The following is a 16051-nucleotide window of genomic DNA, read 5'->3' as shown; positions in this document are numbered from 1 at the left end:
AGTTTGATACGCTGGCTGAGGAGGACCTCTTGTTTGGTCAATCGGTGCTGCAGAGTCATCCGCACTCTCCCGCCCGTTCTAGAGCTTTGGTATAAACCCCATGGTTCTTGAAGCATCCCCAGCATCCTCTAGGACGTATGAGAAAATAGGATTTTAATACCTACCGGTAAATCCTTTTCTCTTAGTCCGTAGAGGATGCTGGGTGCCCGTCCCAATGCGGGCTGTATCTGCAGTCTGGTTATAGTTACGCTCATGTTGCATTGAGTTCAGTCAGTCTGTGACTGTTGTTGGTCATGCCGTTGCATGCGTTGTTGTTGTTGAATGCCATGTTGTACGGCGTGTTTGAGGTGTGAGTTGGTCTGTATCTCACCTTAGTTTAAAATAATTAAATAAATCCTTTTCCTCAAAGTGTCCGTCTCCCTGGGCACAGTTCCTATAACTTGAGTCTGGGGGAGGGGCATAGGGGGAGGAGCCAGTTCACACCCATTCAAAGTCTTATAGTGTGCCCATGTCTCCTGCGGATCCCGTCTATACCCCATGGTTCTTGAAGCATCCCCAGCATCTTCTACGGACTAAGAGAAAAGGATTTACCGGTAGGTATTAAAATCCTCTTATTACTCTTGTTAAACTCCAGTATACAAATGTATCTAATCCTCTGAAAAGTTGCAACATTTAACTTACTTATTTGAATAAATATAAACATTAAGAAATACACTGGAACTTCTTATTTGACTGTGGAGATTAATAAAGATATTAGAAAAAAAGAAATTCATCTTAAAATATAAATATGCAGTGCAGGAGCAATCCAGTGAGCGGGGATAACCCCACTTGTGAATGCCCAAATGGCAAAACCAGGGGTTCGCGCGCTGGATAAACCCTTTGATTTCCGCAGTTTACAGAGAATCAGTGGGTTTTCGCACCTGATACCCTCCTTTTTAGACATGGCATAAAGGCTATTTAATTAAATAATCTTTCCTTGCGCTGCAAAGATTTTATCTGCCAATTGCTATGGGGTTAATTGAATACCCCCTTGGCACCTTATTTACTTGAATGGGTGCCTTAGATAGGTTTCATCCTACTCTGTTACATAAATTTAACACATCTTTTTTAACAGGGTTTGGTACGAAATCCCAGCAGTCAGAAGACCCACATCGGGATCCCTATCCCTAACCCTTACCTCCCCTTCACGCAGCCCAACCCTAACCCTTACCTCCCTCAGTCTAACCCTCCACATAGGGAGTCATTCCGAGTTGATCGTAGCTGTGCTAAATTTTGCACAGCTACGATCATAAACTCAGACATGCGGGGGGACGCACAGCACAGGGCTAGTCCGCCCCGCATGTTAGTGCCGCCCCCCCCGCTCAAATACAAAAGCATCGCACAGAGGCGATGCCTTTGTATTTTGAGGAGTAACTCCCGGCCAGCACAGCTCCTGCGGCTGACCAGGAGTTGCACGTCGCTCCCGCTGGCCGCAGCGACTGTGTGACACATTACGCAGCCGCCACGGCCCGCCCCCCCCCCCCCCCCCCCAACAGTCCGGCCACGCCTTCGTTGGCCGGACCGCTCCCCCTAAACGCCGCTGTTCAGCCCCCTCCCGCTTAGCGACCGCCACTGTCTCAGAGGCAATCGCTAGGTAACGAAAGCCACCATGCGCCAGCGCACTGCGGTGCATACGCAGTTCCGACCCCTGCGTTGCGACAAACTGCAGCGAGCGATCGGTTCGGAATGACCCCCATAGTGCCTATCCCCAAGCCAACAACTTACCTCTGGGATGTGTCTGGATTCTGACTGCTGGTATTTTGACTGCATACCCTTTTTTATCTTTTTTTTTTTTTTTATATGTTCAGTCTAAATCTCCTGAGATCATAGGTTTAATAATTCGTACCCTTCTTGTCTTTGAATTTCTTAGGTCAGCTACAACAACCCCCTCTGGGTCACCAAGAACTTCACAGCAGAATGTCCACAACCCCCCAGAGTCCTCTGGCTGGAACCCGTTTGATGACGATAACTTCTCCAAACTCACTGCAGAGGAACTACTCAATAAGGACTTTGCTAAGCTAGGCGATAGTAAGAATGTGTTTTATTAGTGTTGTTGCAATTCCATTTATAGATCATGTAGGTTTAGTAGTTTTAGGGTTTCTGGTTTTTGAAGATGGGAAGAGGGTTCTTTGTTTTTATTACTCTGTGTTTTCCATGTCATAGCATAAACAAAACAGAAACTAGTCTTAGGCGCTGTACTGAATAGTGCTGATACAATAATGTATATCTGCAGCCACCTGGGAAAGAGGATTGCCAACCTCTTAGAACGAAAAGCACAATGTATCGAATACCTTGTGAATATAGATGAATAATATTTATTAAAAATGTATTAACCTCCCGGGGGTATAAATATAAAAAATGCACTTAACAGACATATAAAAATGCTGTAATATATCTCACAGAATAAATTCAAGAAATGCAGAATTGAATGAAATGAGACAGCCTATTCGCTGAATGAATAGAACTTAAAGTGCACTAGGTGTCCAGTGGTATAGGATGTATTACCGCTTGGTTAGCCATCCATAGGGAAACAGCGGTGGCACTCAGTTTTTATACAGTCTGCCAGATCCGCTGGTATGTCACCAGAGTGAATGAATTTAGCCAGATATACATGTGCTATCTCACCACTGAGCCCATAAGTGGCTTAATAGCCTCCAAATTAATCCTTGGTGTGCTGTTATCAGCACTGCATCTGGAAGCATTTGCCGGGCAATGGGAGGTGTGACGGGCGGTGAGAGCGCTAGCAGGTCCAAGTGCTTCTGTCTCAAAGTGATGACCTCTGGAGGCTGAAATGAACCAAGCTCTGTAGGGCAGTGGTGCCTGGCTATAGTTATTACCCGTGGGTCAGGCGCCAGTATATCATGTGGCAATGAAGTGAATATTCAGCGTCCACCAGGAATAGTGTAGTACCCCTGCAAACCTCATGCGTATCACTGCACAGCAGGGCAGCTTTTTCAAGAGGCAGGGCAGACACCACTGCCTTACAGAGCTCGGTTTATTTCAGCCTCTGGTGGTCATCACCTTCAGATAGAAGCACTCAGACCTGCTAGCGCTCTCACCGCCCGTCACATCTCCCACTGCCCGGCAACTGCTTCCAGCCGCAGCGCTGATTACAGCACACCAAGGATTCATTTGGAAACTATAGATCTGGAAGGAAGTAAGGTGGTATTATACTGCTACCACTTACATTTAGCTTTTAATTAAGTTTATCTCCACACTATAATGGAGAAAATGTCCTGTGAGGCTGATGTCCGTGTGCAGTCTGATTGGTACAGTGTATCACCAGCCGCTTTGTTCCCTGCTAGGTAAAGCTCCGGAGCAACTGAACAGCTCAGCAGAGGACCTCCTGTCAGGCTTTCCAGCTCCCCCTGCTGTGTCTCAGGCAGATGCTTTTGGACCTTCTCTGTTCTCCAGTGGAGCAGGTAACTACTCGCACGTCATTTTCTCTTTGGTCATCTGGCTTAGGATTACCATAAGTAATTGACAATATGCTAGATTCAGACAATCAAAACACATACAGTATGGAGACAGCAGATTCATGAATGATGTTCTGCTTCTTTATAAAGCAGGGTATCTCAGCACTCACATCATGCAACTCCCAAACAGGTCATATTTTAAGGATTTACTTAACACATTATGTGGGTACAGTAATCTCACTGACTACGCCAGTAGTTGTTCAACATTTTGTCACTCAGGATAATAAATAAATGTCACATTTCCAGATGACCGCATTTAAAAATGAGAATTATAGGAATTTAGTTCCAAAAAGTAAACTAAAAAATGGAGCGTAGATTGCACTTCACACTGGCGATCAATTATTCATTCATTTCCTATAGTTCAGGGCAGTCTAAGAAAGACCCACTGAGACAAGTAGTTACAGCTCTGCATGTTATGGGGTATATGCAATAGCGGGCGAATTCGCGGCAATTATCGCCGTTTTTTCAATTCGACCAAATTCGCCAGGTGAATTCCGGAAGGTGGCTTCCGGAATTCACCATATGCAATGAAAAACGGATTCGCCAGAGTCGCGGGCGAAAATCGTCCGATTTGGCGGATTTTGCCGCGATTTTAAAAAACGGGAAAAAACGGGGAAAAACCCGAAAAAAAAATGGCGTGGGGTCCCCCCTCCAAAGCATAACCAGCCTCGGGCTCATCGAGCTGGTCCTGGTTCTAAAAATGCAGGGGAAAAATCGGCCAGGGATCCCCCGTATTTTTAAAACCAGCACCGGGCTCTGCGCCTGATGCTGGTGCCAAAAATACGGGGGACAAAAAGAGTAGGGGTCCCCCGTATTTTTAACACCAGCATCGGGCTCCACTAGCTGGACAGATAATGCCACAGCCGGGGGTCACTTTTATGCCGTGCCCTGCGGCCGTGGCATCAAATATCCAACTAGTCACCCCTGGCCGGGGTACCCTGGGGGAGTGGGGACCCCTTCAATCAAGGGGTCCCCCCCCCCCAGCCACCCAAGGGCCAGGGGTGAAGCCCGAGGCTGTCCCCCCCCATCCAATGGGCTGCGGATGGGGGGGCTGATAGCCTTTGTGATAAAAAAAAAGATATTGTTTTTTCCATTAGTACTACAAGTCCCAGCAAGCCTCCCCCGCAAGCTGGTACTTGGAGAACCACAAGTACCAGCATGCGGGAGAAAAACGGGCCCGCTGGTACCTGTAGTACTACTGGGAAAAAAATACCCAAATAAAAACAGGACACACACACCTTGATAGTAAAACTTTATTTCATACGCCGACACACACATACTTACCTGTGTTGACACGCCGACTGCAACGATCTCCGACGATCCGAGGGTACCTGTCAAAAAATTATACTCACCTTCCAGCGTCCAGAGGTCCAGGTCCAGAGGTAAATCCACGTACTTTGTAAAAAAACAAACCGAACACGATCCACCGGACTAATGAAAGGGGTCCAATGTTTTCACATTAGACTCCTTTCCCCGAATGCCGGGACATCACGTGACTCCTGTCACTGATGTCCCTTCAGCCAATCAGGAAGCGCTACTGCCGTGGCGCTCACCTGATTGGCTGGACGCCGTCTGTACTCTGACAGCGCCTCGCAAAGCCGCTCCATTACTTTCAATGGTGGGAACTTTGCGGCTAGCGGTGGGGTCACCCGCCGGTCAGCCGCTGACCGGCGGGTGACCTCACCGCTAGCCGCTAAGTTCCCACCATTGAATATAATGGAGGGAGCTGTGCGATGCGCTGTCACAGCGATCAGCCAATCAGGTGAGCGCAACGAAGTTGCGCTTCCTGATTGGCTTAGAGACCTGTCAGTGACAGCTGTCACTGACAGGTCTCAATCGTGGAAAGGTGTCCCATGTGTCAGCATGGGACCCCTTTCAGTCCGTTCTGGAGCGGGTATTTGCGTTTTCTTTTTTTGCCAAGTACGTGGATTTATCTCTGGACCCTGAGGTGAGTATATTGAACTTTGCTTTTCAGGTATCCGTGGATTCTACATGGAGAAGAGGACCGATGTCGGCGTGTGAACATAGGTAAGTATGTGTGTGTCGGTAGTGTGAAATAAAGTTTTACTGTCGACGGTGTGTGTGTCCTGTTTTTATTTGGGTATTTTTTTCCCAGTAGTACTACAGGTACCAGCGGGCCCGCTTTTCTCCCGCATGCTGGTACTTGTGGTTCTCCAAGTACCAGCTTGCGGGGGAGGCTTGCTGGGACTTGTAGTACTAATGGAAAAAACAATATCTTTTTTTTATCACAAAGGCTATCAGCCCCCCCATCCGCAGCCCATTGGATGGGGGGGGACAGCCTCGGGCTTCACCCCTGGCCCTTGGGTGGCTGGGGGGGGGGGGGACCCCTTGATTGAAGGGGTCCCCACTCCCCCAGGGTACCCCGGCCAGGGGTGACTAGTTGGATATTTGATGCCACGGCCGCAGGGCACGGCATAAAAGTGACCCCCGGCTGTGGCATTATCTGTCCAGCTAGTGGAGCCCGATGCTGGTGTTAAAAATACGGGGGACCCCTACTCTTTTTGTCCCCCGTATTTTTGGCACCAGCACCAGGCGCAGAGCCCGGTGCTGGTTTTAAAAATACGGGGGATCCCCTGTCAATTTTTTCCCCGCATTTTTAGAACCAGGACCAGCTCAATGAGCCCGAGGCTGGTTATGCTTTGGAGGGGGGACCCCACGCCATTTTTTTTTCTGATTTTACCGTTCCAGCAATAAAAAAAAAATAATATTTTAAAAAATATATAAATAATATTTGTGCCTCCCCCCAAAAAAAAAAAAGTACCTAATCCCTTCTAATATAAATAGATCTGCTATTCCCCAAAAAAAAAACACCAAAAAAAACATGTTTAAAATTTTTTTATTTGTTTTCACCCTCCAAAGTGTGGCGGATTGAAAATGACGAATTTGCTGTCTAAAAGCACTGCTGTCGAATTTCCAAACTTGAATTGAATATGCTTTGGTCGAATTGCAGCACTTGTATCATTGCAGAAAAGTCGAATTTGCAAAAAGTAGAATTTCAAAAAGTCGAATTTTGAAAGTCCGTTTTTTGGTCGGAAAGCACTGCATTGCATAGGCGAATTTTTTTTTTTGGTCGAAAATGACCCGAAATTCGCCAATTTCGGGAATTCGACCACAATTGCATATACCCCTATATGTCCAGTTAATTACAATAAAGGTGGAGATTGGATCGTGGAGGCTCTGTATGTGTCTGTAGCTTTACTTCTATCTTCTCACCTGTCTTTCTCTCCTCTCCTGTTTGTTTTTTCTCTGTTTATTTTCTCTCTTTCTCATGCCCAGCTGTGGATAAACCTCTAGACGTGCAGGGGCAGGATTCCAGCCCTCCGCTGCACAAAACGCCAGACCCCTTCTTACCTCTTCCTCTGTCTGACACCCCAGGTAAAAACACAGAGAGGAGGAAAGTGTTGTGTGCTGTATGATGTCCCATTTATGTGTGTCTGTCACTTTTATTTTGTACTTGCAATGTTCCCATCATCAGATTTGCCCACCTTTGCAAACAGGCTGTATAAATATTAAATAGTTCGTCTCTAATAATCAGAAAATACTTTCTTTATATAAAAATAAAAATCTGACCCTGATATACTGCCGTGGATTGGAAGTATGTGGTTGTTTTGTTCCTTGTGTAACAATGGACCATTGCACTGGCCAGACCCACAGGATGTTTCAAAAACTATAAAGAAAAGGATGTCCCAATGGCACCCTTGTCAAGACATTGAAATGTGTTAAAACGGAGATTTTTAAATGTGTTAAATGGGGTACATTCTTAAATGCATTAACATTTCTATAATGGGTGCAATGTGTGCGGTACACATGAGCCCCTGGATACACACTGCACCCATGTTTTATTACTTACTTTTCCAGAATCCCGCATCGGGTGCGGCAAAAATCGCCACCATAATGGCCGCCACGCATACGCAGTAGTGATTAGACTCAGGAACATGACGGGCTCCAAGTTTCCGGAGACCTGCGCATGCGCAGTAGATTCTGGCACCCTGCCAGAGACTCCAGGTGGAGAGAACCCACCCAGAGTCTGCACACGATCCCCTCTGTTGAAATCCCCCCCGCTTAAAGGTGTATTTAAAAAAAAAAAAAAAAAAAAACTATTTTAGGCATAGCTCTGGTGGCACCTTTATAATGCATAACTTCCCTCTTAGTATTTGTAGAGACACGCTATATATAACAAAAATGGAGATCTAGGAAGCGCTGTTTGTCCAGATATATATATATTTTAATAAATAATATAATTCAGTATAGCACAATATAATTCAGTATAACATATATACTTAAAACCAATTAAAAACATATTGCATTTAAGTAACTACTAGATTAGAACAGTCATAATGTGAATAAGCCACTTAGATCTTGTGGCCTTGGACATTAGATGTTAGAATCCTGTAAATATGAAACAGCTGAAAGTAACCTGTACTAATCTATCCAATCTTCAACAGATTAATGTTATTACAGGTTGAGTATCCCATATCCAAATATTCCGAAATACGGACTATTCAGAAATACGGAATTTTTTGAGTAGGACTGAGATAGTGAAACCTTTGTTTTCTGATGGCTTATTGTACACAAAGTTATTAAAAATATTGTATTTAATGACCTTCAGGCTGTGTGTATAAGGTGTATATAAAACATAAATGAATTGTGTGATTGTACACACACTTAGTTTAATGCACAAAGTTATTAAAAATATTGGCTACAATGACCTTCAGGCTGTGTGTATAAGGTGTATATGAAAAATAAATGCATTCTGTGCTTAGACTTAGGTCCCATCGCCATTATGGTATGCAATTATTCCAAAATCCGGAAAAATCCAATATCCAAAATACTTTGGTCCCAAGCATTTTGGATATGGGATTCTCAACCTGTGTTATAACTAGTGAATATTAGTTGTTAATACTTTGTTGTGTAACATCCATACAGACCAAGTAGTTAGTGGTTTCAGTTGCTGAACATTAGTCCATAAACATTATATTCTGCTCCAGATAGCTGCATGTGATTAGACCAGCTCAACTCCACATATTTTGCCTCTTAAGTACTGTGGCCTAAGATAATGGTTGTGAGAGTCCAGTAATTATCAACAGCAGTGTCTAAACTTGTATTGATATATCTAGTTTTCAATAGATTAGTTATGAATTAGACACAGTCCGAGTAATTATTAGTTGTTGGTGGTTCTTCTCTCACCGCAAAGTTCCAGGGACAGAAGGGATGGATGCTTTGTCAGTCCCTAGTGTACAATAGCTTAAGAGAGGCATCAGAAGGAAACATTTACTCTCTCTTTCTCTCTCTCTTTGTCCAGATTTTTTTTCGGCAAGTTCCATTTCTCTAACGTCCTAAGTGGATGCTGGGGACTCCGTCAGGACCATGGGGTTTAGCGGCTCCGCAGGAGACAGGGCACAATAATAAAAGCTTTAGGATCAGGTGGTGTGCACTGGCTCCTCCCCCTATGACCCTCCTCCAAGCCTCAGTTAGATCTTTGTGCCCGGCCGAGAAGGGTGCAATCTAGGTGTCTCTCCTGAGCTGCTTAGAATAAAAGTTTAAGTTAGGTTTTTTATTTTCAGTGAGTCCTGCTGGCAACAGGCTCACTGCTACGAGGGACTTAGGGGAGAGAAGTAAACTCACCTGCGTGCAGGATGGATTTGCTTCTTAGGCTACTGGACACCATTAGCTCCAGAGGGAGTCGGAACACAGGTCTCACCCTGGGGTTCATCCCGGAGCCGTGCCGCCGACCCCCCTTGCAGATGCCGAAGTTGAAGAGGTCCAGAGGTCCAGAAACAGGCGGCAGAAGACTTTCAGTCTTCATAAGGTAGCGCACAGCACTGCAGCTGTGCGCCATTGTTGTCAGCACACTTCATACCAGCGGTCACTGAGGGTGCAGGGCGCTGGCGGGGGCGCCCTGGGCAGCAATGTATTTTACCTTTTTTATGGCTAAAATACATCACATATAGCCCTTGAGGCTATATGGATGTATTTAACCCCTGCCAGATCTCACAAACTCCGGGAGAAGAGCCCGCCGTTTTAGGGGGCGGGGCCTATTCTCCTCAGCACACGGCGCCATTTTCCTGCTCAGCTCTGCTGTGAGGAAGGCTCCCAGGCTCTCCCCTGCACTGCACTACAGAAACAGGGTTAAAACAGAGAGGGGGGGCACTTATTTGGCGATATGATTACATATGTGAAAATGCTATAAGGGAAAACACTTGTATAAGGGGTTGTCCCTGTATAATTATAGCGTTTTTGGTGTGTGCTGGCAAACTCTCCCTCTGTCTCCCCAAAGGGCTAGTGGGGTCCTGTCCTCTATCAGAGCATTCCCTGTGTGTGTGCTGTGTGTCGGTACGTGTGTGTCGACATGTAGGAGGACGATGTTGGTGAGGAGGCGGAGCAAATTGCCTGTATTGGTGATGTCACTCTCTAGGGAGTCGACACCGGAATGGATGGCTTATTTAGGAATTACGTGATAATGTCAACACGATGCAAAGGTCGGTTGACGACATGAGACGGCCGGCAAACAAATTAGTACCTGTCCAGGCGTCTCAGACACCGTCAGGGGCTTGTAAAAACGCCCATTTACCTCAGTTGGTCGACACAGACACGGACACTGACTTCAGTGTCGACGGTGAAGAAACAAACGTATTTTCCTTTAGGGCCACACGTTACATGTTAAGGGCAATGAAGGAGGTGTTACATATTTCTGATACTACAAGTACCACAAATAAGGGTATTATGTAGGGTGGGAATAATCTACTTGTAGTTTTTCCTGAATCAGATAAATTAAAGTGTGTGATGATACGTGGGTTTCCTCCGATAGAAAATTATTGGAGGTATACCCTTTCCCGCCAGAAGTGAGGGCGAGTTGGGAAACACACCTTAGGGTGGATAAGGCGCTCACACGCTTATAAAAACAAGTGGCGTTACCGTCTCCAGATACGGCCGCCCTCAAAGAGCCAGCTGATAGGAAGCTGAAAAATATCCTAAAAAGTATATACACACATACTGGTGTTATACTACGACCAGCAATCGCCTCAGCCTGGATGTGCAGCGCTGGGGGGGCTTGGTCGGATTTCCTGACTGAAAATATTGATACCCTTGACAGGAACAATATTTTATTGACTATAGAGCATTTTAAGGATGCATTTCTATATATGCGAGATGCGCAGAGGGATATTTGCATTCTGGCATCAAGAGTAGATGTGATGTCCATATCTGCCAGACGATGTTTATAGACACGACAGTGGTCAGGTGATGCAGATTCCAGACGGCACATGGAAGTATTGCCGTATAAAGGGGCGGTCCATCGGACCTGGTGGCCATGGCAACAGCTGGAAAATCCACTTTTGTTACCCCAAGTCACATCTCAGCAAAAAAGGACACAGTCTTTTCAGTCTCAGTCCTTTCGTACCCATAAAGGCAGGAGGGCAAAAGGCCAGTCATATCTGCCCAGGGTTAGAGGAAAGGGAAGAAGACTGCAGCAGGCAGCCCATTCCCAGGAACAGAAGTCCTCCACAGCTTCTGCCAAGTCCGCAGCATGACGCTGGGGCCATACAAGCGGACTCAGGTGCGGTGGGGGGTCATCTCAAGAGTTTCAGCACGCAGTGGGCTCACTCGCAAGTGGACTCCTGGATCCTACACGTAGTATCCCAGGTGTACATTGGAAATTCGAGACGTCTTCCCCTCGCAAGTTCCTGAAGTCTGCTTTACCAACGTCTCCCTCCGACAGGGAGGCAGTATTGGAAAAAAAATTCACAGGCTGTATTCCCAGCAGGTGATAATCAAAGTACCCCTCCTACAACAAGGGAAGGGGTATTATTCCACACTATATTGTGGTACTGAAGCCAAACGGCTCGGTGAGATCTAAAAGATTTGAACAATTACATACAAGGGTTCAAATCAAGATGGAGTCACTCAGAGCAGTGATAGCGAACCAGGACGATATGGTGTCACTGGATATCAGGGACGCTTACCTACATGTCCAAATTTTGCCCTTCTCACCAAGGGTATCTCAGGTTCGTGGTACAGAACTGTCACTATCAGTTCAGACGCTGCCGTTTGGATTGTCCACGGCACCCCGGGTCTTTACCATGGTAATGGCCGAAATGATGATTCTTCCTAAAAGAAATATGGACGCTTTCCTGATAAGGGCAAGGTCCAGAGAACAGTTGGCGGTCGGAGTAGCACTATCTCAAGTAGTTCTACGACAGCACGAGTGGATTCTAAATATTCCAAAATCGCAGCTTTTTCCGACGACACGTCTAATGTTCCTAGGAATGATTCTGGACACAGTCCAGAAAAGGATGTTTTCTCCCGGAGAAGAAGACCAGGGAGTTATCCGAGCTAGTCAGGAACCTCCTAAAACCAGGAAAAGTATCAGTGCATCATTGCACAAGGGTCCTGTGAAAAATGGTGGTTTCTTACAAAGCGATCCCATTCGGTAGATTTCACGCAAGAACCTTTCAGTGGAATCTGCTGGGAATATGGTCCGGATCGCATCTTCAGATGCATCAGCGGATAACCCTGTCTCCAAGGACAAGGGTGTTTTCTTCTGCGGTGGCTGCAGAGTGCTCATCTATGAAAGGGCCGCAGATTCGACATTCAGGACTGGGTCCTGGTGACCACGGATGCCAGCCTGAGTGGCTGGGGAGCAGTCACACAAGGAAAAAATTTCCAGGGAGTGTGATCAAGTCTGGAGACTTCTCTCCACATAAATATACTGGAGCTAAGGGCAATTTACAAGGCTCTAAGCTTAGCAAGACCTCTGCTTCAAGGTCAGCCGGTATTGATCCAGTGGGACAACATCACGGCAGTCGCCCACGTAAACAGACAGGGCGGCACATGAAGCAGGAGGGAAATGGCAGAAACTGCAAGGATTCTTCGCTGGGCGAAAAATCATGTGATAACACTCTCAGCAGTGTTAATTCCGGGAGTGGAAAACTGGGAAGCAAACTTCCTCAGCAGGCATAACCTCCACCCGGGAGAGTGGGGACTTCAGCGGGAAGTCTTCCACATGATTGTAAACCGTTGGGAAAAACCAAAGGTGGACATGATGGCGTCCCGCCTGAACAAAAAACTAGACAAATATTGCGCCAGGTCAAGGGACCCTCAGGCAATAGCGGTGGACGCTCTGGTAACACTGTGGGTGTACCAGTCAGGGTATGTGTTCCCTCCTATGCATCTCATACCAAAAGTACTGAGAATCATAGGAAGGAGATGAGTAAGAACGATACTCGTGGTTCCGGATGGGTCAAGAAGGACTTGGTACCCGGAACTTCAAGAGATGCTCACAGAAGAACCGTGGCCTCTACCTTTAAGAAAGGACCTGCTCCAGCAGGGGCCTTGTCTGTTCCAAGACTTACCGCGGCTGCGTTTGACGGCATGGCAGTTGAACGCCGGATCCTGAAAGGGCATTCCAGATAAAGTCATCCCTACCCTGGTCGAAGCCAGGAAGGATGTAACCGCAAAACATTTTCACCGCATTTGGCGAAAATATGTTGCGTGGTGTGAGGCCAAGAAGGTCCCTACAGAGGAATTCCAACTGGGTCGTTTCCTACAATTCCTGAAAACAGGACTGTCTATGGGCCTAAAATTAGGGTCCATTAAGGTTCAAATTTCGACCCTGTCAAATTTCTACCAGAAAGAACTGGCTTCAGTGCCTGAAGTTCAGACGTTTGTAAAAGGGGTACTGCATATACAGCCTCCTTTTGTGCCCCCAGTGGCACCTTGGGATCTCAATGTTGTTTTGAGTTTCCTAAAGTCACATTGGTTTGATCCACTCACCACTGTGGAATTAAAATATTTCACATGGAAGGTGAAGATTCTATTAGCCCTGGCTTCAGCCAGGCGTGTGTCAGAATGGGCGGCTTTATCATATAAAAGCCCTTACTTAATTTTTCATTCTGACAGGGCAGAATTGAGGACTCGTCCTCAATTTTCTCCTTAAGGTGTTTTCTGTTTTTCACATGAACCAACCTATTGTGGTACCTGCGGCTACTAGGGACTTGGAGGACTCCAAGTTACTTGACGTTGTCAGGGCCCTGAAAATATATGTTTCCAGGACGACTGGAGTCAGAAAATCTGACTCGCTGTTTAGCCTGTATGCACCCAACAAGATGGGTGTTCCTGCTTCTAAGCAGACGATTGCTCGCTGGATTTGTAGTACAATTCAGCTTGCACATTCTGTGGCAGGCTTGCCACAGCCAAAATCAGTAAAAGCCCATTCCACAAGGAAGTGGGCTCATCTTGGGCGGCTGCCCGAGGGGTCTCGGCTTTACAACTTTGCCGAGCTGCTACTTGGTCAGGGGCACACCCTGACTGAGGAGGACCTGGAGTTCTCTCATTCGGTGCTGCAGAGTCATCCGCACTCTCCCGCCCGTTTGGGAGCTTTGGTATAATCCCCATGGTCCTGACGGAGTCCCCAGCATCCACTTAGGACGTTAGAGAAAATAAGAATTTACTTACCGATAATTCTATTTCTCGTAGTCCGTAGTGGATGCTGGGCGCCCATCCCAAGTGCGGATTGTCTGCAATACTTGTACATAGTTATTGTTACAAAAATCGGGTTATTCTTGTTGTGAGCCATCTTTTCAGAGGCTCCTTCGTTGTTATCATACTGTTAACTGGGTTCAGATCACAGGTTGTACGGTGTGATTGGTGTGGCTGGTATGAGTCTTACCCGGGATTCAATATCCTTCCTTATTATGCACGCTCGTCCGGGCACAGTATCCTAACTGAGGCTTGGAGGAGGGTCATAGGGGGAGGAGCCAGTGCACACCACCTGATCCTAAAGCTTTTATTATTGTGCCCTGTCTCCTGCGGAGCCGCTAAACCCCATGGTCCTGACGGAGTCCCCAGCATCCACTACGGACTACGAGAAATAGAATTATCGGTAAGTAAATTCTTATTTTTTCCCCCAAAATGTAAAAGCAACCATGTTTAATAGGCCTTCCATAAATCCTTGACTTTCTGCAGGATGAAGTCATTAAGGCCAGTTATACATCAGAAATATGTGTAGGCGGCCAATCTGGCGGGCAACCAGAGGCGTAACTAGGGTTTTTGGAGCCCAGGGCAAGATTAATAATGGCGCCGCCCCCCCCCCCCCCAAAAAAAAAACTACAAAGGAAAGTATGTGCACGCGCCACCAGCGCGTACTGAAAAAAATGGCCATGGCCACACATCAGAAGAGGGCGTGGACACTGAAAATGGGATGTGCCAACACAATACGCCAGCTGTTTCATGTCATACTGGGAACATTCTTTTCAATTCCACATGCACCTTACCATCATCATCCCCTTCACAAATAGGTGTCACTGTGTATGAAGATGTCGGGGGTGTGTATGTATAGATGTAGGTGCAGTGGTTGAAGTGGAATTTTTGAAGTGGGGGTATAGAAAAGTGAAGGATGGAATTATGCGCGTGCGCTCTGGAAAAAGGGGCGTGGCCACTCAAAGGGGGGGTGTCCTTCAGTGCTATAATTTCACATTATAGCACACAGAATGAGCCGAAATTCACATTATAGCACAGAATGATCCGAAATGTACATTATAGCACACAGAATGAACCAAAATTCACATTATAGCACACAGAATGAGCCGAAATTCACATTATACCACACAGAATGAGCCAAAATTCACATTATAGCACACAGAATGAGCCAAAATTCACATTATAGCACACAGAATGAGCCGAAATTCACATTATACCACACAGAATGAGCCAAAGTTCACATTATAGCACACAGAATGAGCCAAAATTCACATTATAGCACAAAGAATGAGCCGAAATTCACATTGTAGCACACTGAATGAGCTGAAATTCACATTATGAATCACATGTGTGGGGAGAGAGGCAGGGGGGTGTAATGTGGGGGGAGGGAGGCAGGGGGGTGTAATGTGTGGAGAGGGAGGCAGGGGGGTGTAATGTGTGGGGAGGGAGGCAGGGGGTGTAATGTGTGGGGAGAGAGGCGGGGGGTGTAATGTGTGGGGAGGGAGGCAGGGAGGTGTAATGTGTGGAGAGGGAGGCAGGGGGGTGTAATGTGTGGAGAGGGAGGCGGGGGGGTGTAATGTGTGGGGAGAGAGGCAGGGGGGTGTAATGTGTGGGGAGAGAGGCAGGGGGGTGTAATGTGTGGGGAGGGAGGCGGGGGGTGTAATGTGTGGGGAGGGAGGCGGGGGGTGTAATGTGTGGGGAGGGAGGCGGGGGGTGTAATGTGTGGGGAGGGAGGCGGGGGGTGTAATGTGTGGGGAGAGAGGCGGGGGGTGTAATGTGTGGGGAGGGAGGCAGGGGGTGTAATGTGTGGGGAGAGAGGCAGGGGGGTGTAATGTGTGGGGAGGGAGGCAGGGGGTGTAATGTGTGGGGAGGGAGGCAGGGGGGTGTAATGTGTGGGGAGGGAGGCAGGGGGGTGTAATGTGTGGGGAGAGAGGCAGGGGGGTGTAATGTGTGGGGAGGGAGGCAGGGGGGGTGTAATGTGTGGGGAGAGAGGCAGGGGGGGTGTAATGTGTGGGGAGAGAGGCAGGGGGGTGTAATGT

General features: G+C 47.0%; 1 protein-coding gene across 11 annotated transcripts in view; it reads left to right on the top strand.

Moving 5' to 3' along the window:
- Window positions 1–16051, top strand: part of AAK1 (AP2 associated kinase 1) — a 221727-nt gene that overhangs the window by 145358 nt on the left and 60318 nt on the right. For 7 of the 11 annotated variants that reach the window (XM_063932068.1, XM_063932070.1, XM_063932071.1 and 4 more), the window contains exons 15-17: window positions 1910–2067; window positions 3345–3461; window positions 6813–6911. In XM_063932068.1, the coding sequence (XP_063788138.1) occupies window positions 1910–2067; window positions 3345–3461; window positions 6813–6911 (374 nt within the window). The remainder of the gene's footprint in view (window positions 1–1909; window positions 2068–3344; window positions 3462–6812; window positions 6912–16051) is intronic. The other 4 variants (XM_063932073.1, XM_063932069.1, XM_063932076.1 and 1 more) reach the window with 1 other exon arrangement.

This window comes from Pseudophryne corroboree, chromosome 6 (assembly GCF_028390025.1).
Source record: "Pseudophryne corroboree isolate aPseCor3 chromosome 6, aPseCor3.hap2, whole genome shotgun sequence".
NCBI classification, from domain to species: domain Eukaryota; kingdom Metazoa; phylum Chordata; class Amphibia; order Anura; family Myobatrachidae; genus Pseudophryne; species Pseudophryne corroboree.
The sequence above is the reverse complement of the archived record's forward strand: the minus strand, read 5'-3'. Positions and strand labels throughout refer to the sequence as shown.